Raw genomic sequence first — 17,939 nt, forward strand, 5'->3', positions numbered from 1 at the left:
ATAACTGAAATACAGGCAATTGTCTTTGTTCCAATTCTATCTGAAGCAAGCTTTATCGAGGTAATTGACGAGTTCGTGTATTTGGGCTCACTGGTGACCGCCAATTTCGAAATTTATTTATTTATTTATTTATTCGTCAAACAAATGTAGACTACAGACAAAAAAGTTACAATGGTTTCTTATATGCTATACATTATTTCTACGATTCGGTTTCAATTTTTCTTTTATTTGTTTCCTGGACATAGTAAGATCGATTTTTTGGTAGTTTTTGATATAAAAGCGCATTATTTGATTAATAGGATTATTTTTGGCATAATTTGTTTTATATTTTTGTTCCGAAAATATTTGACGACTTCTGAGATGGCGACTAGGAGCATAAAATTTTAGTTGTGAAAGCAATGATTCAGATTGTACTCGTTGAGAAATAATGTCGTTGATAAAATAAAGCATTGTAGCTTTGCGGCGTTCTTCGAGTGTTTGTAAGTTTATGAGCATACAACGCGCTTTATATGATGGAAGAGGAAATGGCCTGACGTATGTTGTATATAATAATATTATTGTTTAAGGGTCTTGAAAATAATGACTAAAACGTTTAATGAAGCCTAACCTACTATTTGCTAAAATTACGCCTAGGTCTCTAATAATTTTACATTTTTCTACAGGTTGGTTTCCTAAATATATGTTAATAGTAGGAGACATAATTTTTCTACTAAACGTTAGTGAACTACATTTTTTAACGTTTAGTTGGAGTACGCTTTTATTACACCAAATGTTGAATACGTTAATTTCATATGGGAATACGTCAGCATCTACAGCATTTGTTATTTCCATTAAGAGCTTCATGTCGTCTGCATTACAAGTACTTTTAGATGATTGAGTAAGAAGGAAATGTCATTTACATACATGATAAAAAGAAGAGGGCCTAAATGTGAACCTTGGGGAACACCTGAAGTGACATTTATTGATTTGGAGTATGTGTTTTGATAGCGTACAATTTGTTTACGTTTTGTGAGATATGATTCAAGCCATTCTAAAAGTTTTTGTTCCATGCCATATTTTTTAATTTTGAATAGTAATTATGGTATGTCAATTTTGAATAGTAATTATGGTTTGTCAATGTCTGCTGTTTCGACATAATTTCCATAGTCCATAGCTTCCAAAGTGAATGTAATGAATTCCAGGAGATTTGTTGACGTAGAACGCCTTTTGAAAAAGCCATGTTGTTTTGGGGTTATGTAATTTTCTACTTGTTGAAATATTTTCCCATTGATAATTTTTTCAAATAATTTTGGAATGCACGAGATAATGGCAATTCCTCGATAATTACGTATGTCTGATTTTGAGCCTGATTTAAAGACCGGTACTAAGAAGGAGGATTTCCATGTTTCTGGAAATATTCCTGTTCTTAGAGATAAGTTGAAGAGATGTTGTAATTGTGTTGTCAGCTCAGTAGCTAATTGTTTCAAAAATATTGGTGCTTTTCCGTCAGGTCCAGGTCCCTTTGCTGCGTTGAGGTTTTCAAGTGCATTGAATATCTCTTGCTTTGATAATTGATTGACACTGATGTCATTAGAAAGCTCCGGTTTAAAGGAAAAGTAGTCACGTTCACGATCTGTCTCGGCATATGATGTACCATATTTCTTGTAAAAATTTTGCAAATAAATTACAAATTTCAGTGCTATTATTTCCAGTAGTTCCGTTGTTATTCTTCAGTTTTGTTTTAACAAAGCTAAAAAAATTTTCAGGATGCTCCTAGATTTCGCCTTCGATTTTAAAATTATATTCTTCGTGTACCGAGTTGATTGCTATTTTCAGGTCATTGCAAATGTCGAGGTAGTTTTGTAGATTGATAACACTTTTATCTTTTCTATAAGTCTTATGTGCTTTCTGCTTTCTATTTTTCAGGTTTTTCACTAGCGGATTGAATCAGACAGGCAATTTGCTATTGTGACTTTTTCTTCTTCTTTTTACTGGTACAATTTCCGAAATTAAATTGTTAATAATTAGATAGAATTTTTCCACTTCTTCATTGACGTTTCCTTCTATACTCAAAATATTTTGCCAGTTTAATGTACTTAGTCAACGTTTTGCTTCTTCAAAATTTGTTTTGTGGTATTCCGGCACTTCCTCGTATTCTATTTCATTTGAGAGAGACATGCATAACATCAAAATGGAGTATTCAATTGCTGTGTGAAATGCGTCATTTTTCCAGAGTGGATTTGGTGAGGCATTTACACAGAAGTCTTCGGTACAGTTTGTGAAAAGAAGACCAAGATATGAATTTTGTTTATTTTTCACCGAATTTATTTGATTCAAGCCGAATAAAGAGATTTTGTCGAAAAGAAATTGAAGTGTTTCATTTTCTCCTGCAATTGGAAGTAGAATGGATTCATTTTGTTCATCGGTGATGAAGTGAAGGTTTCGTTGGTTAAAGTCACCGTATATGTGTAACTTAGCTTCTGGTTCCATATTCGACATAATTTGTTCTACGGTTTGAAAGAATAGTTCGAAAGTTGATTTGTTAGCATTTTCAGGGGGGAAATACACAGAGGAAAAATTATGTTTGTGTCCTGATATAAATACTTTGGTCCAAACATCTTTGTGTTTATTTGTTTCAATTTTGTCGGAAGAAAAGTCAGCACTTACTGCAATGAAGACTCCACCTCCAGACTTTTTGTTGGATAGTGCTAAGTTACGGTCATGCCGTAATACGTTATAACAGTTCGGCTGAACAGTTCGTATCGTTTAATAGAAACACACATTTTTTTGCCAAAATTCGTTTTTATTATTCAACATAATTGCCATCAGAGGCGATACAGCGATTATAGCGATCTTCCAACTTTTCGATATCATTTTTGTAGTACGATTTGTCCTTCGCCTCAAAATAGGCCTCAGTTTCAACGATTACCTCTTCATTGCTTCTAAATTTTTTACCAGCGAGCATTCTCTTGAGGTTTGAGAACAGGAAAAAGTCACTGGGGGCCAAATCTGGAGAATACGTTGGATGAGGGAGCAATTCGAAGCCCAATTCGTTCAATTTCAGCATGGTTTTCATCGACTTGTGACACGGTGCATTGTCTTGATGAAGCAAAACTTTTTTCTTCTTCAAATGAGGCCGTTTTTTGAAATTTCGTCCTTCAAACGCTCTAATAACGCTATATAATAGTCACTGTTGATGGTTTTTCCCTTTTCAAGGTAGTCGATGAAAATTATACCATGCGAATCCCAAAATACAGACGCCATAACCTTACCGGCCGATTGTTGAGTCTTTCCACGCTTTGGGTTCGGTTCATCGCGTGCAGTCCACTCAGCTGACTGTCGATTGGACTCCGGAGTGAAGTAATGGAGCCATGTTTCGTCCATTGTTATATATCGACGAAAAAAAATCGGTTTTATTTCGATATAACAGCTCCAAACACTGCTCAGAATCATCAATTCGTTGTTGTTTTTGATCGATTGTGAGCTCACGCGGCACCCATTTTGCACAAAGCTTTCTCATATCCAAATATTCGTGAATAATATGTCCAACACGTTCCTTTGATATCTTTAGGGTGTCAGCTATCTCGATCAACTTCACTTTACGGTCATTGAAAATCATTTTGTGGATTTTTTCACGTTTTCATCGGTAACAGCCTCTTTTGGACGTCCACTGCGTTCATCGTCTTCGGTGCTCATATGACCAGTACGAAATTTTGCAAACCACTTACGAATTGTTGCTTCGCCCGGTGCAGAGTCTGGATAACATTCATCAAGCCATTTTTTGGTATCGGCGGCACTTTTTTTCATCAAAAAGTAGTGTTTCATCAACACACGAAATTTCTTTTTTTCAATTTTTTTCACAATAACAAAAGTAGCTTCACTCAAAATGCAATATCTCACAAACTAATAATCAGACAGCTGTCAAATTTATACACGTATCTTTTGAAGGTTGGTACTAACTGAAAATGGTATGGATTTAATTCTAGTGGCGCCCTCTCATAGAAACGATACGAACTTTTCAGCCGATCTGTTAGTTATTTCCAAAAATTTTTTATCGCATTTTACGCTTTCGTCCCAACTACTTTCAGTTCCAAGAATAACTTGTATTTCCTTCATTTTGGCTGGGCTTTTCATGCGATTGAAATTCTGACAGTAGACAAGAATTTCAATCGCATTCTGTTGTGAATGCGAAGAAATTTGCGGCTTTGAATGAAGTGTAGTGTCACTTACGTCACTACCTCGATAGAGAGCGTCGTTATTTCCGAAAATTCGGCCTTGTAAAATTGTGTTCGGCTTCCCGGATTAGTTGGAGTCGGCGGATGTGTTCACTTATCAAAAATTTTCCATAAGAGTCCAAGTCGGCCAGCGCTTCCTTAGGTTTCATTCCATAATTCCTGATTCACTTCGATGAAAATTCGTAGGAGGTGGTCATGTGTTGTTGGAAGGCCTTCTGATGCTAATAGCATTTTTATATTAGTTGGTGTCATACCTTCGACGTATACTGTAGGTTGTTGATTTTTCATGTATGACAAATACAGACGGACGACGTGCATTATTTTCGGGTCACGAAGTCTTGCTTTCAAGAAGCGTTCGTCACCATTTGCAGATTGTGAAGTAAGACATACAATGGGAGGACGCATTGGATCAATTTCGAATTGGCTGTCTGTATTCATGTCCTGTGATATTGCAGACGTATTTATGTTCTGTGATATTGTAGATGTGTTCACATAGTTAGTGGGTGGTGCAGCTTTGATGTCATTACTTCCTAAGAGCGGAGTAATGTTGTTTTGAATACTTCTTGTTCCTTTGTAAGGGTTGATTGTTCCACCTTTTTGAAATTTTATGAATTTTGAGGCAATATCTGCACCTGGATGCCCGGAGAATTGAACCCGTGCAGCTGCTAGTAAGTTTTCGTCCACGGGTAAGGTACAGTGAGGTCTCGTACAACGCGGATTCGGTTTTGCCGGTATTCGTTGTTGCCGGATTCGGTTTTGCCGGAAAACCGCGATAAACGGGACCAAGAGCATATGGGATTTCGAGTGATTGGGGCTGTGAACGGTTATCTCGCTTCGGTTGACAGATAATGCAACACAATCTTCGGCAAACTTGTTGTAGATACTTAGACCAACAATTTAGTGTAGTTTGACAGACAATTAGTTGAGAACTGCTCCGAAAAGGGTGCTTTGAAAAATGCATGGTATAAATCATTCGCTTAACACAGACAAAACAATTTGAGCTTCAAATAACTCGCAAATTGTAGTATTTTGAAGAGCGAGAGAATTCAATGTTTGTCAAACAGCAAATGTTTTAACTCGGAATCATTCCATCAGATGTAGTTAGTGTGCTTGAATAAACATTTGAATTATCAGAATTATGCTTTTATCAAAAAACTTAAATATATAGAGAGGTTTTTTTTGCTGAAAAGTTGTTAGGAATGTCAGGGTATACATTATGAAAACTATGTTAGCTGGGAACTTGTCCACCGAATGTCGTAAGTAGGTTAACTATTTGACGATAGAAAATTCATTATGTGATATCTCTAAACTCTGATGATATCGAATGATGGTGAAAAATCTGAAAATTCTCCACTTGGTGGCGCTAGTGTTCAATTCAAAGTTGGAAATTTATGTTGACTCATTCAGATGGTTTCTTTGATTAACTGAACAGCTCGTATTGTATCTACAAAGTAGTCTTCGGTTACTGAAAATCAGAATTGTTAACGAGAGTTAGGTTATCGGTCAGTTTTTCAATAAATTGGTCGAGGATAGACAAATCGAAAACTGTTTTCCTAGAAGGCGCTAGTAAGCTACTAGATTATTAACATGAACAAGCTATCGACATCTGAAATCTAAGGAACTTGGGAGAGTGAAAGTCGAACTTTATATTAATGTTTTGATTATTTGTATTACTAGATATAATGATTGTACTGACCTCGGAGAGTTTGTTGTGTTTGTGAGGACCAAACGTGATATTTTAATTAAAATTAGTTGAGAACTTCCTCAACAGAGCCGCATTGAAAAAAGCATGAACAAAATTATATTGCATTTAACACCATAAAGTTGGATTACGCGTAACGATTTTGATTATTTGGAAAGGTGGTGGTCCTGAACCAGTTTCTGTGCAAAACATAAATGTATTTAAAAATATTCACTCGAAAGTTGTTCGGAAGATCTTTCACTGCATAATGGAGAGTGTCCTCTCCGCATAGCATATGCGCTAGTGCTCAATACTACATATACGACATATCTTAAATATGTGATAATTCAGGAGCTATATATTGTGAACTGGTTCGAGCAATTCTTGAAAATGGTGCTGTCGTTTGGGCTCCATATTGTTAACTTGACATCCAACGTGTCAAAACCATTCAGAATAAATTTCTCCGGTTCACTCTTTGTAGTCTCCTTTGGACGTCTTATAAACCAGTTGTCGTATGTTCGAACCTCGACCTGGAAGGATTCGTAGTGTCAGTCGGATCGTAGCACCAGCCAATGGTTCTGTACACTCTGAATCGGCTGCAAAGTCTGTTAAAATAGAAGGTCAAATCCCACTACAGGAATGAATGTAATACCAAGTCTCCTTTGGATGGATCGCTACAATTTTTCCAGCCATCAGAAGCGTTATAAATTTAACGATTAACACTTCTCATCCGTTCGCTTAAATGTCTTCTAAGCCGTTTGCGTAGCCGATTTTGTTACAATCTCGAGCTGATTATCCTGTTGTTAAAAAAACTGAATTTAGACATTCGATCTCGTTATATTCAATCACATCCATTCCTGAAAAATCAATCAGCATTATCTGATTACGGCTTTTTTTAAATGTATCGTCTATTTATTCATTGTTCCCAATTGTGTTTAATCATCCTTTCTAGTTCTTAAGTGGCCTAATGATGAACGAGACTATGAAATTTTCGCTTCATTGGGCTTCACAGTTCAATAAAAAATAAAAATTTAAATTAAATTAAATAGAATAAGCAATACATGTCACGATTTTTGTACTTAACATTATATCTAACTATGTAAATAGTCAAAACCCCAGATTTCGATTTTGATTTTCAATTACAGAAAACCACCTTGTAGATATATAAAAACTCATTCATTTAATGGTTTATATGGTTTGATCTTGAGCAGCAGTAATTTTTAACCCTGAATTGCACACTAGGGTTACCAATGAGTTATATTTTAAAAACTGTTTACACTATTTTATCTGTTCTGAACTGCGGAACATTCTTCCCGAAAACAAGAAAATTCTATCTTATCAAATTTTCTCAAAATTGTGATCCCACTAGCGCCACTGGGTGGGTTATTTTCTAACTAATATGATTTTCATAATGTAGACCGCTACATTCCGAACATTTTTGTAAAAGTCAAAGTCGCTCTAAATCTTTTAGTTTTCGCACTAGAGCATAGTTTTGATATTGAAATTTGCACCATAGCAAGCACACTAATTCCATCTGATGGAGTGAATCCGGAATATACTTTCAACTTGTTAATAAACTTTGAGTCTTTCGAAAAGTTGTTTAAAGATTCCAGATGATGAAATATTCGCAATTCATGTTCAAACGGTTTTTTCTAATGTAATTCATGTATTATTTCATGTACTTTTCAAAGCACCCCTGGCGGTGCAGTTCTCAACTAATTGCCTATCAAACTACACTAAATTGTTGGTCTAAGTATCTACAACAAGTTTGCCGAAGATTGTATAGCTCTATCTGTCGACCGAAGCGAGATAACCGTTCACAGCACCAATCAGTCGAAATCCCATATGCTCTGGGTCCCGTTTATCGTGGATTCGCTTTTCACGCCCCCGAAGAACCGCGTTATACGAGACCCCTCTGTATATTGTAATGACATATTATTGTTATTGTTGTGGCAGGTATTGTTACTATTAGTGTTGAAGTTGCTGTTGTAGTGCACATTATTGTCGTTGTTGTTGTTGCTGTTGTTGTTGTTGTCGCGGCTGTTGTTGTTGCTGTTGTTGGTATTGTTATATTTGTTTCTGTTTTTGTTGTTGTTGAAATTTGTATTATTTTGTTGTTTCCGCTTCCGTTATTTCCGTTTGTTTTTCTGCTTTTTTTTGCAGCCGTCGAGTGCGCTGTTTCTTGTCATACTCACTCCAGTCTCGTTTCCAGATTTTTTTACTTCCAATGAAGCGCCAGCCACTGTTGCATGCTTGAATTTCCTCCTCTGTTTCTAAAGTTGTGCTGTCGAGTTCAGGAGTACAGTCCAATAGTTCTTCTTGTAGGCTTCGATGGGCGAATTTCTTTCCTGGCCTTGGGTTAGAGAATTCTGACGATAAAAATTTAACTTCGTCCATAATTTGGTAGACGATTTTCTTCATGTCTATGTTGAGATTACTAGCGTCAGAATCGATTCTTGTTTCGAATTCGTCAAATTTGTGAAGTAGAGCTGCAGTGCATTTTTCGATTGCCGGCTGTGCATTAATTGCCAGTGTATTTCTTGATTTACCCAAATCTTCAGCAAGAGATTCAGGCATTCATATAGTTTCTGATAGATTAGAAAATTTCAGTGATATTTTTTAATGTTGTTTATTTTGGTCAGCTCCGTTTGAATATCGGTCAATAATGACTCGATATGATTGAACGATTCATTCGATATGGCCGTGGTTTTTAAATACTGACTTAGGGCCTGATTAGAGTCTGACTGGACCTTAATACTGTCCGTCCTTCAAATTGAATTGTTCGTAATAGTCCTCTTGACATTCGATGCATAAAGGAAGCATGAATGTACGCAGCAGAATAGCATGAAGGATAATTTTAAGTAATATTAGGATGTGATAGCAACATACGAAAACGTGATCTCACAGGAGAAGATCACTGACTTCAATATGTCAAACATCTTTAAATATGGATCGATGACTGAGTATAGCTCCTGTGTGTTTATCTGCGAACATTCGGATAAGCTTAAAAATACAATTTCATCGACCATACAGAGAATGAATGTTAGGCGCTTTGTTCAATCAAGTTGCATAGTATTTCATCACATTACTAAGTACAACTTTTCCACGGATTGTAAAGTTGACGGTCGACATGTTCGAATCTTGCCTCAATGGAATTTTTTTCCATTTCACATCACTTAACGTTTTCCAATCTGTATTTCGATGGCTGTTGAATCTATTTCAGCTTAGTTAATGGCGACTTTACGTCATATTAGCGAAGACTAGCGATTCTCGAACTCAGTCTCCACAGTACACAAAGTAGAAAACATCAACTGACTGTGGTCAGGCACGTACCCAGATAGGAGGCCGAAATCTTTTATCGGTACATTCTACTATTTACACATTCGTTGTTTATACTTGTTATAAAACTTAATGAAAAAAGACATTCTTTAAAAAGACATTTTTGGGAGGTAAAAGTTTGTTATATAATATGAAACAGGTACTTCTTCCGATTACATCATGAAATAGTGGTTTCGAGTGTCTCGTGATGATCGAAACTCCACAGGCCCTACTGTGCGATTACACATAACATTGGCCAAACTCCATACAATGGCACTGGATGATTGGAAAGTGGAGTTGCGCGAGCTAACAGACGATTCAAGAATCAGTATTGAGTACACACGCAATAGTTTGAGCAATATTCTGCAAATATGAAAAATATTCCGCCACTGGGAACCGTACATGCTTATTCAGAACAATAAAGATGTACGCAAGCGATCTGCGGAAGCATATTTGGCGAAGCTGATGAGGATTTGGTTGGACGTTTAGTATCGGTTGGTAATGGTTGACGAAACCAGGATCTATTTTCCTACGCCAGAGAACAGACTGATTAATGTTTCGACATCATCGTTTGAATTGAAACTATTGTTACGTTAACATAAGTGTGTAGTTACATATGCAATGGCTGGCTTATTCTAATTGAAGACAACAAGGAAACATAAAAATATATGATACTTTTAAATTTGGAGCATTATTCTGTTCCGTAGCCGGAAACCATAAAACTTTTCTATTGAATCCATTCTTACATTTGTGGAAATCGTCCTGGTTATCTCTATGAAATCCTTCTAAGCTCAATTTTAAAAATTTTGATCGCCACTAAGAAGATTTTCCTGTTTCTGCATCGTCACTTCTTATAACGAATTGAAATATTCAACACTCATCATCCTGTATTATCAGACCTGGAAGGTAAAAAATGAAGGTAATCATCGCCGATCTGAGTTCCGGTTTCGGAATTATAGGTTGATGAACTCGAAATCTTTGTATAAACCGATTTTATGGCTTCGCCGTAAACAGGAAAATCAAAAAGCCTTGATTCAGTCTGAAACATCTAAAATTTGATCCATACTGGTTTCCAGGGCATGAGTGAATCGAATTTTACAAACTTTATTCCTCATGAAAAATCATACCACCCACTTAACGAAACCTATAATGAATAATTTAAAAATTAACCTTCTTAGTATATCTAGAAATTTAGACAGTTTCGTACACGTTCGTGACTCACAATCGTTAACCAATCGAACCAGCCATCGGAACCGATCTTCATGAATAAAACTACCATCGAGCAGCAGTGCATTATAATTTCAAGACTTACAACCTCCGAACGAAACGCGAAGAAAACGCCTGTGGCATATCGATACACACTCATTGATTGACGACAATTGCCTTTAATTGAACGCCAGAAATCATATTAATGTTCTCAATCATGTCCCCACCAGTTTAGCCCGCAGAGCTTCGGTCGGCTGGCGAAACTGGTCCCTTTACACAGCAAGCAGAAACAATTCTCGTCCAGCTCACGTAGTTTGGAAGAGGTTTTCATTTAAATTTTTTTACTTAACACATTTGCTTATAAGCACATGAGTGGCATGAGGTGGTATGTGTGCTCCTAGTAGAATATGGCACTAAGCACAATCATTAATATAAATCAAGCATTGATTTATAATTATACCCTTATTTCACTGCGTTGACTTGCAAAGTTGCATTACCGTAGCAACTGCATTCGCTGCTTACTTGGATATCCAGTAAACGATAATCTCGTAACAAATTGAATTTATAGTGGCGAATTGAAGAAATAGGCCTATGTTCTTCTAGAGTTTAAAGTCCCAAGATCCTGTAGCATGAGGAACATTCGTTTTTTTTTCGAAATTTGCCAAAAAACTTACCTCAATCTTGTAGCTTCCAACGCGCTGATGATGATGATCTCGTGAATCTCCCTTCTCCGCTAGACCCGCTGCCGTATAGTGTGCCGCAATGGAACTGGCGAATTCGAGCTCTTTTCGAACGCTGCTGAAATCGTGGCCTGCCGCTTCACAGGGCATGCTGATACCAAGCATTCCACACAACTTGCTGTTGTTGTTGATTCCGCTGCTGCCACTATTGTTGCTGTCCAGTAGTGTTTCCAGTAGTGCCGGCCCCGCTGACGATGCTGTTGGTGATGGTGATGATGGAGGTGGTAATGTCCCTTCCGCCATATTCCAGCACGTCCGGTGCTCAACAACAGGCACAACTACAACAACAACGGCAACAATCTGGCATGGTGCGTTTGTGCTTTGGAATGTTTTTTTTTTATTCTCGGTTGCTTGGATTTCGCCTGCTGTGTTGTAGGTGGATTTCGACTTGGGCGACTTTGAGCTGGCGGTGAAAATGGGAGATAAATTAAGGTTGTTACGTGTGACACTTTGAAGCAAATAAAAACAATCTAATTAAAGTGGCATTTCATGTGTAACATTCCTCGCAAGCGAGGGGTAAGAAGGCACCAAAATAGCGAAAAGCGCTCATTTCAGTGCGAAGTAAACAAACATTTTCAGAATCCATGTGTGACACCCCTCGTAAATCTACTTAAGAAAGCCAAGAAAGTGGCAGATTGAAAAAAGGCAGTCGCGAAAACAACGAAATCTGGACCAAAACATACAAACGCACCCATTTGAATCCGTTACACATCCAAACAACAAAAATGAGATATACTGAGCTAAAGGCAACATACAGTGATATATAACTCCAGTATTTTTGAAATTAAATCACATTATAACACTATGTATACAGTTTGCCGCCACCATCCTCATCAACAGCGGCGGAGTCCGGCGTCAGAGAATTGCGTGGGCAGCACCAGAATGAATTGAGAGTATTTCGTCTGGTACCTCCTGTTCTTCTACGGTATGATCCCGTGCGTGTTCGCAACAGGCACACATTATACGACAATTTGCCATCTTTCACATGAAGGAAGGTTCCATTCAACCGCATCGCACCGTGGGGAAGAATGCATGCGGCGTGTCAACAACGACCATCCAGACGAGGGCGGGAGAGAATCACAAATGAAATTAAGAAGAAAGAAATTCTACAATGGAAATAATTAAGAGATTTTAATGCAGCTGCGACGCGGAGAATGAAAGTGTCAAACGATGAGCCAGATCGTAGCAGGCATATTAGCGTATACAAGTGGAACACGATTTAGCCGCCATAGGTCCATGGTAACGATCGTGGCCTACTATACCGCATTCTGAACGCTCATTGAAAAACACGTATCTGAAAACGGTGAATCACACAACGCTGAGTGGGTCAATGACATTCCAATGTGTTTGAATTACTGAAGGCAATTGATATCAACAAGATTCTATTGTGAAAGTAGTATTCAGAATATCTAATTAATTGGATAAAATGTATTTCGATGATAATGACAATAGTAGAAATTTTAGAACGTTAATAGCGCTTCTCCCGATTATATTAAAAAAAACGTTCAAATAGAAGAAGCTGATGTAACAAGCAAGAAATTTAAAGCATGTAGCAGTAAACATTATGCAAAGGTTTTCCATATTTTCACTGAATTGCCAACTTAATATTCAAACCAATGACTCCTCTGCGCTCCCTATCAAGTCGTTATTCCGAAATCGAGACTACACTAGAGTAAAGACTGTCCCAGAAAGTATGGACGCACTTTGATTTCGCTGTAAATAATTCACAAGTGTTAGAAATTCAAATTTATTCGATATACTGATAATATTAGACTACAACAACAGAATATTATTCTCAATATTTGCTACTTAGCGAACGTTCCTCATTAAATTCCGTACAAACTTCTTGGCGACAAGTTTTGACACTTTTTTCCAATCTTTTTCGAACTGTTGAATGGATCCGGCTGCCGAGACATGTTTCCTAAGATGTGCCTTCGTTAATGCCCAAAAATCCTCAATTTGTCGAAGTTGTGGGCAATTTTGGTAGTACACCATTCTACCGTTGATTTCGAGTAGTGCCAAGAAGCAAGATCTGCCCAGAAGACAACAGGATCCTTGTGGCTTCGAATCATGGGTAGAAGTCGTTTTTGTAAACATTCCTTGATGTATATTTCGCTTTTCATTGAAGCAGTGGTGATGAAGGGTTTCGAAATCTTACCGCAGCTACAAATTGCTTGCCAGACCATAGCTTTCTTACCAAATTTTTCGACTTCAATCGATGTCTCGGATTGGTTTAACTCTTGCCCTTCTCGCACCGTATAATATTGTGGTCCCGGCAAAGATTTGTAATCGTGTTTCACGTAGGTTTCGTCGTCCATGATTATGCAGTTCAAATTTCCAGCAAGAATCGTATTGTACAGCTTTCGAACCCTCGGCCTGATCGATGCTTCTTGTTTCGAACTACGTTTTGGTTGTTTCTGCTTCTCATAGGTTCGAATATTCAAACGTTCTTTAGCACGAAGAACATTTGACTTTAAAGTGCCCACTTTTTTGGCCACATACCGAACTGAAATCTCGGTCGTCAAATGGTGAGATAACTAAGTCCTCACAAGTTCCTATCTCATGCCTCCCCGTGTGTCTATGATGACATTTGGTCAATAGAACGGCGTCGACTGGGTGCTATCGCCTTCTGCGTTAGTAGCAGAATGAGAGGGTGCGAATTGACTCATAAGTTAAAGCCCATCCTAAAGTGCAATGTTTATCATAGTATATTACAACATATAATTCTGTTGTTTATTACATCATGTATTATTATTATTATTATTATTATTATTATTATTATTATTAGTATTATTATTATTATTATTATTATTATTATTATTATTATTATTATTATTATTATTATTATTATTATTATTATTATTATTATTATTATTATTATTATTATTATTATTATTATTATTATTATTATTATTATTATTATTATTATTATTATTATTATTATTATTATTATTATTATTATTATTATTATTATTATTATTATTATTATTATTATGATTATTTTTGTTATTATGAATGGATGAGTCATATCGGAGCTACTGTAAGTCTACCCGCATCCACTGGCAAGTCCTTGAACTGATGGTGGCTTCACTTCACATCACATCACATCACATCACATACCGAACTGAAATCTCCTTCTTTTGCTCGAACGCCTTCAGTATGCGTTTATCCATCGAAGGGTTAGCAGGATCTTTTTTTCGACCCGTTTTCGGTTTACCCTTAAAGGTGTTATCCTCACCGAACTTCTTGATTGCATTTCGCACGGCTTTATCACTTACTCCTTCCATTTTTGCTATCTTTCTCAGTGACAGTCCGCGTTTTGTGCACCATTTGTACACAATTTTTCGACGTTGTTCTGCTGAAAGTCCACGCATTTCGAAACAAACTAATGAAAACGAATAAACAACTTCACAAGTGGTTAGAGTGTGAACAACAGGACGCAGCCATAAAAATTGGCAGATTCTGAACCATTGCGAAATGGCAGCGGTTTTTGATTTCGTCCATACTTTTTGGGACAGTCTTTATACTCAAGTTATTTTTAATGCGGGGGATACGTACCGCATAAATAAAGTGCACCGCAAAAAACCGTACCGCACTTAAAAAAAGCACAACTTTGAAAACTCGCATAAAAAGAAACCTCATAATTTTTATAAAAAGAGACTCGAGTGTATAATATATAATAATCGTTTTTTTTTTTCAAATTCAATTCAACTACTTCTCACGTTATCATCGCATTGATTATCAATCGCCAAGGGGGAGGGAGCGCTGTTGTCCTTTGGTACAGATGTTTTCTTGTCCAGTTTTTCACATGACTTACCATAGTGAACTGCTTTTTGGCAATATTGACATATGGATTGTGGACACCTGATTGTCATAGGTAACAAGTGATTTGCACGGAACCCTTGTATCTTAGCCAAAAATCACATAAGAATGTATAGCTTCTTCAAGTGCATGCGTATTAAAGGTACGCCATTTAGAATTCCGGGAAAAAAGTTTTTCCACTTTTCTTTTTCGATGGAAAGAATCTCTCCATACTGGGACATAGTTTTGCGAATATAAGGATCACAGATGCTTGAGGGTAGATCTTGCATACGTACTTCTATAGCACTATCTTCCATATATACTGGTATGTTGTACTTGATGTTTTCATACTCCACATAGTGTACATTGTTATTGTCTTTAGCGAATTGAATTGCATCCAACTCTTTATAAAACTGGATGTAAACAACATTGTTTGTCTTGTTGCATTGAAGTAACTGCACACGTTTAATATCAAGATGCATTTGCTCCTTAAGCAAACCTTCAAGTTCTCGTATCGAAGGTCGAATTTTGCACTGCCTAAAGTCAACAATAATCGTCGGTGTTGAACAGTCGTTCGCACCGCACGCGTATAGCTCTTGGCTCCTGGAATTTTTTTCTGGCTACCTAGAGTTTCATTGATTCAAGGCTTCAGTCTTTTTCAAGGCTACCTGAATCACTAACTAAGTGACTAAGTGATACAAAGAGTGATATTAGAGTGACTGAGTGATACAAAGAGTGATATTAGAGTGACTAAGAAATTAATCAGCCTTTTTTAAGGCTAGCTAGGAGTCTAATCGAAGACTAATTTAGCCTAGTAAATTTAATTTAAAATTTCATTAATTTCAAAAATGCCTGCGTCCAACCGGAAAGGCAACAAGCCTAAGGCTAAAAATAATTCAATACGGAATAAATCACAATCCGTTATTCAACATTTTTCTAATAACATTCACGATCTTATAGAATCTGAATGTAAAAATAAAAGACAACGGACGGATTTCCCTTCCGTTGATCCTATGCCGTCTAACAATATTTACGAGATTCTTCCTGAATCCGATTGTAGCGACATAGAAGAAAATTCTTCAAAAATTCCCAAAATGGACGCTTGTCGTTCTGGGAAGAAACATCAATCTATGCCACCAGTGACGGTGATGATTTCCGACTTCAAAGCATTCCGTACTGAGCTTTCTACTTTTCTCCCGGAAGTAAAAGTCTCATTTCAAATCGGACGAAGGGAAGAATGTCGAGTCTTGGTGGATGGATTGGATGATTACGAACGTCTTATTCGATATTTGTCCGAGAAACTTCATAAATTTTATTCATATGATATAAAATCAGACAGACCCTTCAAGGCTGTCTTGAAAGGATTATCAAATGATCAAAGTATTGATGAAATTAAAAATGAACTAAAAGAATTGCTTGGTTTTGCCCCTTCCCAAGTAATTCTTATGAAAAAAAGAGCGAATGGTACTTCTAAACCACGCTCTGGTATTTCCCATGAACTTTACCTAATACACTTAAATCGAAGTGATGTAAACAATTTGAAAACTTTAGAAAAAGTACGTTTCATTTCCCACATTAAAATTCATTGGGAACATTATAAACGGCATAATCGTATTGCAAACTTAACGCAATGTCGTCGTTGCCAAGGCTTCGGTCATGGAACCAAAAATTGTCATATGGATATACGGTGTTTGAATTGTGGTAAATCGCATTCGAAAGACGTTTGTCCAATGAATGAAACCACTGATAAATTTTCATGTTCAAATTGCAATGGAAATCATAAATCCAATTATTTGAAATGTCCTGTCAGGGAAAAAATTTTAAACGCTCGTTCGCTTCGACAACAAGTCAAATCAACGAGCTTAAATTTACAGAACATACCTGAAAATCAAAAAACCGTTACAAATGCCACGCCTAATTCTTCTAAGGCACTGATTTCTTCGAAACAAAAAACAGGTACGCCTGCCAATTCGTCTTCTAACGAAAACAATTTATTGACAGGTAGATCGACCTCGTCATCATCTTCTTCTAATGTCAGTTATGCTGGTATATTAGGTAGAAATCTATCACCTATTTCTTCTAATGTAAATAATCAAAACACAGGACCGCCTTGCAGTTCTTCTTCTAACGAAAACAATTTATTAATAGGTAGACCGGCCAAATCATCTTCTTCTAATGGCAGTCTACCTACAAATATTCCTTCAATGCCATTCGCTTCTTTAAATGAAGTCGATTTAGGCGATATAACTGAAAATAAAATGATCTACCTACAAGATCAACTTTTTCAAATGATCATCCAAATGAATTCGACTTCATCACTTTTTGAAGCATTTCAAATCGACTCAGATCATCTTCCAGTAACATTCAGACTTTTCAACGAAGCTATAATTAATCCAATTAGTTCTATTTTCAACTATCATAAAGCTAATTGGTTGGATTACAGATCTCACATTAAAAATCATGTGGATCATGAAAATATTTTAGAAAATTCTGCGGACATCGACACAGCAATTGACAATTTGAATCATTATATTATCGAAGCTAGAAATCTTTCAGTTCCCAAAGCTCAAACTAAATTAAATTCTCCTATCATCGATGACAATCTTCAACTGCTCATTCGGTTGAAGAATGTTCGTCGACGACAATATCAACGTTCTCGTGATCCTGCTATGAAAAACATCGTTAAGGATTTACAAAAAGAAATTAAACATAGATTTACTCTTTTGCGAAATGAAAATTTCGCTAAAGAAGTTGAACAAATTAAACCATATTCTAAACCTTTCTGGAAACTTTCTAAGGTTCTTAAGAAACCTCAGAAACCAATTCCTGCTCTCAAGGAAGGAAATCAAATACTTCTTACAAATGGTGAAAAAGCTCAAAAACTTGCTCAGCAGTTCGAGAGTGTCCACAATTTTAATTTAAACGTTGTGAGTCCTATTGAAAATGAAGTCTCACTGAAATATGATCATATTTCAACCC

The 17,939-nt window shown here is 36.6% G+C and overlaps 1 protein-coding gene across 5 annotated transcripts in view; it reads right to left on the minus strand.

Moving 5' to 3' along the window:
- Window positions 1-17,939, minus strand: part of LOC131438310 (POU domain, class 6, transcription factor 2) — a 238,630-nt gene that overhangs the window by 189,374 nt on the left and 31,317 nt on the right. For all 5 annotated transcript variants that reach the window (XM_058608220.1, XM_058608221.1, XM_058608219.1 and 2 more), the window contains exon 2: window positions 11,094-11,562. In XM_058608220.1, coding sequence (XP_058464203.1) covers window positions 11,094-11,402 — 309 coding nt within the window. In that variant the 5' untranslated portion in view covers window positions 11,403-11,562. The remainder of the gene's footprint in view (window positions 1-11,093; window positions 11,563-17,939) is intronic.

This window comes from Malaya genurostris, chromosome 3 (genome assembly GCF_030247185.1).
Source record: "Malaya genurostris strain Urasoe2022 chromosome 3, Malgen_1.1, whole genome shotgun sequence".
In the NCBI taxonomy this organism is placed as follows: Eukaryota; Metazoa; Arthropoda; class Insecta; order Diptera; family Culicidae; genus Malaya; species Malaya genurostris.